The sequence below is a fragment of the Medicago sativa genome, chromosome 4 (genome assembly GCF_051527215.1).
Source record: "Medicago sativa cultivar Bolivia chromosome 4, Bolivia_mono, whole genome shotgun sequence".
NCBI lineage: Eukaryota > Viridiplantae > Streptophyta > Magnoliopsida > Fabales > Fabaceae > Medicago > Medicago sativa.
Genome location: NC_140752.1, coordinates 33,815,829 through 33,825,881, shown reverse-complemented (window position 1 = coordinate 33,825,881; position 10,053 = coordinate 33,815,829). Strand labels below are relative to the sequence as shown.

Genomic DNA, 10,053 nt, shown 5'->3' with positions numbered 1-10,053 from the left:
AGTACCAGAAGGCACCACTTACTCGCCACTGCGAGTTGGTTGCGACCAAACCTCCAGAACTGCCATTTTGCTCGCCATGGCGAGTAATAGCTTGCTGTGGCGAGTTATGACAGTCCAGAACTTGTAAAAATGGTATTTTAAGCCCAAAAACCTCAAACCAAGTGTCTCTAAGCATATTGGTACATATTTGATCATAGGATACTTGTAAAACACTCATATGGCAAGTATTAGCATGATTAGAAAGCATGGCAAGAAAAGGGCAACTAAACTTAAACTTATAAACCCTAAAATGCATATTATCCTTACAAGATAAACACATGATCCCAAAGGGAGGATAGCTATCTAAGGAACTCACCTTAACATAAACTTGACAATCCTTCAAGCCCTAAGCTCAAGCAATCAAAACCCTAGCTCTTGATCTACATGCTCCCTTTGATCATACCATATCAAACTAGTTGTTTTTCTTGCAATCCAAGTCCAATATTGCTTCTTTGATCTTGAAGAAACTTTATCATGTACAAGTTCAAGATTCCAACATAATCTTCACTTAACACCCAAAAACCCTAACTTTGAATCCATCTCTTGAGAGGAAGAAAAGAGAAATCAAACAAAACCCAAACTTCTTTAAGCTTAATGGATCATGAAGGAACAAAGTCTAGAAGCTTACCATGGAGGGAAGAAGATTTTGCAATATTTGGTGGAGAGGAGAGGAAGGGCGATGGGAGAAGAAGAAAAAGAGAGAAGGAAGACTTGGTCAACTCTTGGAAAGAGAAAGGGAAAAGATTATGAGATATTTGTGACCACAACCAAATAAATATCCTTTCACATGCAATTACCAAATTGCCCTTGCCTTAAGCGTGTTAAATACGACACCGATACTTTTCCCGTGTTATGCTGACATGTCATAAAATATTAAATATTAACCCACTTACCATGAATTATTTCCTCTGGCACGTTTAACAGGTAATATACCGATACTGACAGGCGGGATGTTACATTTATGATGATTAATAAAACGTTTTGCCGAAAAAAAAAATAATTAATTGTAATATAGTTAAATAGTATACACATATTAAAAAAAATCTTTTTATGTCTATGTATAATATATAAATATTATTTTATTTTTGTATTATTAATTGAGGATAATATTTTTTTTTGATAAAGAACATAAAATTATTATTAGTTGTGGCAAGTATATCCTATTCAACAATGCGTCAAAAGATTGTTTTTTCCGAGGTCTATTAGTGCATATAATATATGGTGTGTCTAAATTAAGCTTTCTTTTTATACATAAATAACATGTATTATCCGGATAACTTGAATTAGGAATTCAAGATCCAACAAATTAAAATGTGGTTAGTTTTTAGTTTTTAATCAAGATAGTTTATTGTGTTAAAAAAGGTAAAGTTAGACTATTTTTAGACTGTCACAAGTGGGATTTTAAACATGTCCCTTGTGATTACAATGTCACACTCTTACCACTAAGATAACACATCTTGCAAAATAAAATAAACCTATGTTTTAAAATAAAGTATTACTAAAGTCAAACTTCATTATTGTAGTTATAAATCAAATATGGTATCAAACTAGTCTTATATCATTTTGTTCCAATTGTCCATGTCTTTCCAATTTTAAGACGAAAGATATAGAATAACATAAGCTGTTCCGAGCATACGAGAGGTGCTTCATATTTTCCATAAAGAAAAATCACATTTGTTTATCCCAAAAAAGAGCCTAGTAGCACGTGCAGGTGACATAGTTATAAAATTCCAACATTTTTTTCAAAGCATAACATGAATAAAGTTTAAATTCTCATGTCAAACGAAAAACAAAACCATATAAAATTTTGTTACCCATATAACTAAAATAACTTTTCAAATCATAAATTAGCTTTACAAAATTATAATGAATTCAATTGGTATTAAGGATCAACAACTTAGTACCAAATGATTATTTCATGACCATGGGTGCCAACAAATCGATAGAAAATTGTCTACCTTCTGATTCTTTCTTTTTGGATTCTTTCTCGATGTCTCTCCATCATAGGAGCTACAACAATACTATCATGGTTAATTGGGAAACCCCCTACAGCGCCTTGGGTCAAGATTAATTCATAAGGCTCGGTCATTAGCATGCATGCTTCTTGTAAGTGACTTTTTTGAGATCATTTGGGCACTTTTTTTGGGTTGATTTGCTTAGAAATTGGGCAGCCTATCTATTTTATATTCTGAAATAAACGGGTACATTTGGGCTATGGAGTACAGGTCGACATGGTTGGTGGAGTTTATTGTGAGAGTGGCTCATGTATTACTTTATTGACATTCTAGAATCTTGTTATCGTCCCTATCAACCTTCAGAACTGATGGAACAATTGCCATCATTTAGGCCTACAACTTGTATCACCCTACGTCTATCTTGAAGTTAATGGCTATGCCGACAAATCGCCAATATGAGTAATTCTTTTCAGGATAAGTTTGATTCCATGCTATGCCCTCTATTACTAGTGTTGTTTTTTTTAGGGCGTTATGGTTTTCTGAGTATTTGCTACCCTTAGATACTAATCTTTTTAAGCTTTCCTATGCTCGTTCGAATGTTTCGATTTGGTCCCCCCCCCCCCCCCCTCTATATATTATTTATGAGTGTGGAGGTATAAGATGGGGGTCTCTCGGAGGTGCCAACCTAGTTGGGATGTCTAAATTTCCACCTAATGCATGTCCGTTCTCTTAGTTTACCGGACAAAAGGAGCAAGACCTTACGAACAATATCTAAAGTATTTCCATTGGGTACGATTAGAATAGATTGAGCTCATGGTTATCGAGATACAAATTTCGTCCTTAAGGTAAAACTTTGTTTGCCAAGATGCAATCTTTATTCTATGTGAATATATTTGTTTTTTTTTTGTTGCAAAAGATATGTTTATAATAAAATAACTTAAATCAATAATGGATATTACAAATATTTAATTATTATAATTTAAATTTTATGTGAGTTATTCTGAATTGAAGTTATTTTCAAGTTAATAATCGTTTGTATGATCGCTTGTTGTCGGCCAGAAATGGTTGATTAAATTGTTGTTGGTCATCGCAGTTAATGGTTGGTGCGCGTGGATTCGCTCATTAACGTGTTGGCGGTCGAATCCACTCCACTTTCAAGCATCTATCAGTGGCTTTGTTCGTTTCATTCCTCAAACTTTAGACCCGCTTGGTATTAATCGTTTGTTAGGATTGTTTAAGGTTGGATCCACTTTGTAGATTTTTTATTTTTTTATTTTTTATGTTTTGCGTGTTTGGGTTGTTGACTGGGTCAAGTTTTATGTCCCCCAGTTTTTATGTAATTTTTTACTTTTTTTAATAATATATATGAGCAATTGGCAATAGATTAGAGTAGCATACCAACTTAGTTGGACACTATTCTTTTTTATGTCACTATGCTCTTGGCTTATAAAAAAAATGAATAATCTGTATTATTTAATGACTTGTTCTATGTATTATGTTTAAAAATATTTTTTTAGTGAAAAACTACTGTGAAAAAAAGTTGTTGTATTGAAATCTCTAATTTTTACTTCATTTAATGAAATGTAAGGAGGAATTATTTTTTAAAAACATGTAAGGAGGAGTATAATTATAATAACTGAAATTAAACATTTCTATAAGATCAAACATATATTTGAAAAAGTAATTGTAGACTTGAGAGGGAATGTTAAATACCACACACATAAACTTAATATCAATGAAATAGAACTTTAAATAAATCAAAACAAAAAATACCAAGGCTATTAATGACAATAAAATAATAGTAAAACCAAGAAGCACAATATTATTTAAATTTTTATATTACAAGAATCATTTATTTATTAATATCACTCATTATTTAAAACACAACAAAGTTTTTACTAAGAAAAGGAGGAAGATGGCGGTTGAACAGGAGCATGGGTTGGGGTTGGTGGGTGATGAGGATGAGGTATGTGGCGTTCAATGTGTGGTTGATCTAGACTATTGTATGGAATAGGGGATGGAGACGGTGGCTGAACAGGGGCCTTTCTTGGGGTAGATGGGTGATGGGGAGGATGTTTTTTGTGATGATCTAGACGAAGAGAATGAATACCATAGGAAGATGGTGGTTGAGCGTGTATCACATTCATCCCCTGTTGAGCACATTGAGGTGCATGAGGTGTTTGTAGAATCGGTTCAGGTTCAGACGAATACGGTTGTTGAGCACGTTGACGTGCATTCCGGTTCACTCAATTATCTGGTTTTACGTGTGGTTATTGAGCAGCCCCTTGCTGAAAATGTTAGCATGCCCACGACAATTCAAGAGGAGCAAGTGGTTGCCGGCTTACAACAACAAGAAGTTCATCCCAGCAAGAATATTCAGCACGGTGTAGACTTTTGGGAAAGAGTTCGTGAATATGACAAAAGATTAGCTGCTGAAGATTTCACGCCGGTCCTAACTAGGAAGCAGAGACAGAAACATAAATTACAACAAGTCTTGCCGAAGCAGCCTACTGAAACCCGTGCACGGGGAGATCCTCATTCGACTGATCAGTGAATTTTCTCTATTGGAATGTTAGAGGTATTAGTAATTCTGATACTCGGATTGCTTTAAAGAATTCTCATAATCTTATGCTTATTTTTATTGCAGAACCGATGATTACGATTTGGCTTCCATCTCTTCCGGATGAATTGAAGGTTGATTTCTTTAGGATTAGATGTGGTTTACCTAACTACAAATTTACGTAATCTGTTCTTTGGTTGTTTTTTTTTATTTCTGCTTATTTTTCCTTTCTGTTTTCTTTTGAGGGTTTTGGCCTAGTCCCCCTTCCTTTGTAATTTCTTTTCCCCTTTTTTTTAATAAAATTTCTAGAGTTTAGCGGCATAGGATGGAGGTTTCTCGGGATGCCAACCTAGTTGGGATGTCGATGTTGCCTCTTGATGCATGTCCTCTCTCTTTGCTTATAAAAAAAAATTGAGTTTGAGAGAATTGATTTTAGTTAAAAGCATGTGAAATGATTTATGTTTGGATACACTCACTTAAAAGTGATTCTTATGAATTGATGTTGTTTGGATAGTTTGAATCAAAATTTATTTTCAAGGTGTAATGAACAAATTATCCTTTTTACTAATTGTATGTTTTTAGAGCATCCTTTTAATTATATTTAAAACTAAATATTTCATTTTCATTTTAGCTCACCATTTTTAATTATACGAGTCATAATTATTAAATTTATAATAAATTTTAAGGAATTATTATTATTATTATTATTGTTGTTGTTGTTGTTTTTTTTGGCAAATAGCCTAGTGGCTGGAGCTCACACATTTTAAATATGGAGAAGTGGGGTATCCAAGGTTCGAACCCCGGCCCCTGCATATATTATGCATTGTCCCTACCAATTGAGCTAAGTGCACGGGGACATTGTTACTATTATTATTATTATTATTATTATTATTATTATTATTATTATTATTATTATTATTATTATTATTATTATTATTATTATTATTATTATTATTATTATTATAAAGAATATTGGTCGACAATAACTATTGATATGTATATAGCGAGATCTTAAGAATCATATTTCTCCTTCGTCTCCCATTTTACAATTCGGTAATTTAAGAAAGCATATGAGGTATCAAATTTCGTAAGAGACAATTGTAAATTTACCATTAGTACCACCATGTTTGATAATAACCACAAAGCGCACTTGGATTTTTGTGTATACAAAGCTACACCATTGATATTATTAAGCCCACAAGAAATATAATATGCAGCGAATGTTTTGAATGAGTTACAAGCATAATTAATATGATGAGAACACTTATAAAAGTGAGAAATCAAACGAGAGTTCAAATGGTTCACAAGTCATTGGTAGAAATACCATTACACATGTTCTCATTATTCATTTGAAAGAAAACTAGACTTATTACAAAACCTTCAACAAAACAATGAAAAAGGAACACTAATGAACAATGGAATAAGCATTTTAGATAAATAGTTGCTTAATTAAACTTTTTTCACTTTGAGAACAACTCCATGACCAGGTTCTATAAGTATACGAAAGGCGGGTGAATGATAGTAACTTGATGAAAGAGATAAGTGAAACTTTGACAAAACGAGAGACAAAATCACCTTCAATTCCATCATTGCTAAATGTTGTCCGGGACAAAGACGGGAACCGATTCCAAATGGCATATAAGCTTGTGGGAACTTGCAGGCTCCAAGCATACCATTTGCAAATCTTTCAGGTTTGAACTCGTGTGCATTGGGCCCCCAGATATCAATGTCTTGATGCAGTATCGGGATTGGAATCTGGATATTCATTCCTTTTGGAACTTTGATATCTTTTAACTTAATATCTTGAAATGATGTTCTATTGACAAACAATACTGGTGGATAAAGCCTCAAAGTCTCTTGAATCACCATGGTTAACTGCAAAATATCAAACCATTTTTATGGATGTTTACTAGATGCATAAGAATGTTAATGAATCTTTGAAAAGATGTAGTACAATTATAATAATAACTGAGACACACGAATATTGAAAATATTTATAATTGATGTGGAAAAGTATTGTATTGAAATTTCTTTGATTACACGCATGTTTTTAGCTTACACATGAAAGGCAATGGATTGAAAATATTGTATGGAAAAATGTAGCTTTGGTGAAAACATACCGTTTTCATTGTTCTAAGTATATCTGCATCTAGATTACCATTTCCGCAAACTTCGAGCACCTCTGCACGAGCACGGTCTTGCCAATTTTGGTATTTAGCTAACAACATTAGGCACCAAGATGCTGTAATTGCAGTAGTATCATGTCCAGCAAAGAATATAGATTTGCAGTTATCTATAATGAACCTTTCTTGTGAGAGTGAACTTGATAAGAGGCCATTACTTCCCTCGTAATTTTTTGCACCCTCGAGTATCATTTGCAATAGATCTTGTTTACGACATTCCTCTTGGCATTGGTTTACAAGATTTGATATATTTGAGTTTATCTCTTTCTCTAATCTCCATATTTGTCTGTTGCTTTTGTTTGGAAAGTATCTAAAACAGATTATTTTACCATTTCCTACATTAGTATCATCACTAGCATGAACAAGAAAATTATAAAACAAAAAAAAGATCAACAATGTAATTTATAAATACATAACAAAGATAAAACCAAAAAGAAAAGATTAAAATGGAAAAACAAGACTATATATCGCTCACAATCCATGAGCACCAAAATCTTTCAATGATCATGCATACCTAAAGCCAGGAACTCCAACATATAATTTGGAGAGGAGTTTTATAAGATCTCTAAGCTTTGTGAATATTTCTTTTCCTTTGACATAATTGCTCCCAAAACACACTCTAGCAATTATGTCAGCTGACAAGCTTCGCAAATCTTCATCTACTTTAATCTCTGAAATTACCCCATATCTTTCTGTCATAGCCTCCCAAGATCTTAGCATTATATTCGTGGAGTCAACTATTTTCCCAACCATTGCCTTCAACGTTATTTACAAAAAAATAAAAATATTACAATGTTATTTTCATCAATATTTAAAAGCAGTTAGTTGTATATGACAGAAACGCCACCAGTGTTGTCAATTTTCAGTAGCATAAAATAGTATTTCGTGCAAATTCCAATATGATACAATGTTATAGCCACTATTTGACAATACTTTGTACTGAATACGAAATCACAAAAATAAAACGATAAGTTTTTCAAATTCCTCTGCGTTATAATATTGTTATATCATCTATTTGACAACACTGAATGCCATTACTCTTGCAAACATGCTTATTCATAGCTCCTTCTGAATCATATTTGTTTACCTTCTATGCAATATTCAAATTCTATTGAGAATAGTATTGTGGGGGGTATGTTAGACTTACCTTTACCTTGTCTTGGTACAATTCAGGGGTGATTATCTTCCTCTGATGAGCCCAAATTGACCCACTTGATGATATTATACCTTGACCCAAAAGTGGACCCATATCTTTGGAAAGATAAGAAGGCTTTCCAAGATTCAAAGAGGTGTTTAGGAGGATTTCCTTCACCATCACTATATCTGTCACCATTAAAGACTGTTCTGTCCCAGTTGAAAACAAGTATACTGGTCCTGCATGAGTAAAATGAAATTTATGAACTTCAATATGTTATAATTAAAAAGATAATAACCTTTTAACGTTTAATTCTAAGAAACTAAACAAGAATAACGATTTCTACAACATATTAGTTTTTCTTGCGTTTTCTTTTGGTTCCTTAGTATTTCTTTCATATATACTTTATTATTGCAATTGTAAATTTGTTGTTTAACCAAATGTTTGACCTCAAGTGGTTTATAAGATCTAGTTAAAAACCATTGGGGGAGAACTCGAGTTTGAATCCTGGTTGGAACAATGTTTAGTAAGATTTTACTTATCTACTAATTAAAACCCATATTATTAGTGTCCTTTGGAAAGTACAGGGTTAGAACAAAAAGTAATATACTTTTTACTAGAACACACGATTCCATCCAATCCAAAAAATAATGTTAGTTAGGAAAAATCTTTTCATTTTTATTTGAGAATTGTGAACTTGATTGAAATTGAAAGAATCACAGGTTAACTTACAGAACCAAAATCATGTTAAGGAAAACGGATCAAGATTTGCTTGTGTTATTACAACACGCAGTTTGATGTTGTAAGCGATCTCTGGCATTGATTTGAGATCAGGCGGTTCAAATTGAAAAGTAAGTTTCACCTGGTTAACTGATCTCAACCTTCCATTCAGATCAGGTTGACAAGACACAATAATGTGTGGTATAGTTAGTAGGTCTAATCCTAATCCATGACAAACAATGCATTCATAACAATTTTAATCTAACAATTTCAGATTTTAGTATAACTTAAAAGTATAACTTAATGAAGTTCTAAATTACTGAACATTTTCTACAAATTTACAACTTACAAAATTAACCAAAATATCCAAGTCAAGATTAAGCCTTTTCATTTTTAATAAAATTCTTATCAAAGTGATTTAAAGGGCATGAAGTGTTTTTAGCTTCTTTAACCTTAACCATAACTAAACATAAAAAAATAAAAAAATAAATAAAATAAAATAAAAGTGGTGGTAAGAAAGGAGAGAGTAGATGACCATATTGACTTCTCCACTTCTGAATATGAGGGAACAAAGTTGAAGTCCAGTTATGAGATATAGAAACACAAACGTCTTCATCTTGTTCTTCTTTGTGTCTGACACATAATTTGTTTTGTTGTTGGAGCAAAAGGGTATTCATTTCTTTGATATTACCAAAGTAAAAGTCAGGAGACGGGCCACGAATACCCTGCGTATGAAGCTTTCCTCTTAGTGATTTTGGTCTCAAAACTAAAACATGCAAAAAATGGATCAATGCAACCAAAACTGCTCCGAGAGCCATCACAACTTCAACATTTATATTCATTCTCCAACTCTTGCTTCTTCCACTACCTCTTGTTACCTTGGGTTTTTCTTTGTTTTGTATCAGAAAACGTTTCAAACTCTAACAATAATGAAAAGTCTTATAATTTTAATTATTAAAAAAAACCCAATATTAAATGATTTTTAATATAATAGTAAATACTCAATTTCGTTTTCCAACATTTTCTTCGTTGACCTTCTAATATTAATTGGAAGTCAACTTTTTGACTCATTCAATGAATTTGATTTAATCATTTCCAATAACAAAATTGTTTATTATTATTATTATTATTATTATTATTATTATTATTATTATTATTATTATTATTATTATTATTATTATTATTATTATTATTATTATTGTTGTTGTTGTTATTATTATTATTATTATTATTATTATTATATGCTAGCAAAAAGACGGGCACTTACGTGTCTGTCTTTCCGCTTTTTTTATCACATTAATACGTGTAAATTATGAATAATATTTTCTATGAAATTTTATTTTTATTAAAAAAAATTGGATAAGCCAGGAGAGAGGACAAACATCAAGAGGAATCACCGACATCCCAACTAGGTTGGCACCCCGGAGAACCTCTATCTTATGTCGCCAAACTCAAAATATT

The 10,053-nt window shown here is 32.2% G+C and overlaps 1 protein-coding gene across 1 annotated transcript; it reads right to left on the bottom strand.

Annotated features, from left to right (window-relative positions):
- Positions 1–5,806: 5,806 nt before the first annotated feature.
- Positions 5,807–9,501, bottom strand: LOC146928913 (cytochrome P450 714C2-like). The gene is made up of 5 exons (XM_085708200.1): positions 9,128–9,501; positions 7,885–8,111; positions 7,252–7,493; positions 6,675–7,047; positions 5,807–6,429 (listed from the first exon to the last, which is right to left on the bottom strand). Exons 1-5 carry the CDS (start codon positions 9,432–9,434, stop codon positions 6,004–6,006), a joined length of 1,575 nt encoding a protein of 524 aa, XP_085564326.1. The 5' UTR covers positions 9,435–9,501; the 3' UTR covers positions 5,807–6,003.
- Positions 9,502–10,053: the final 552 nt, after the last annotated feature.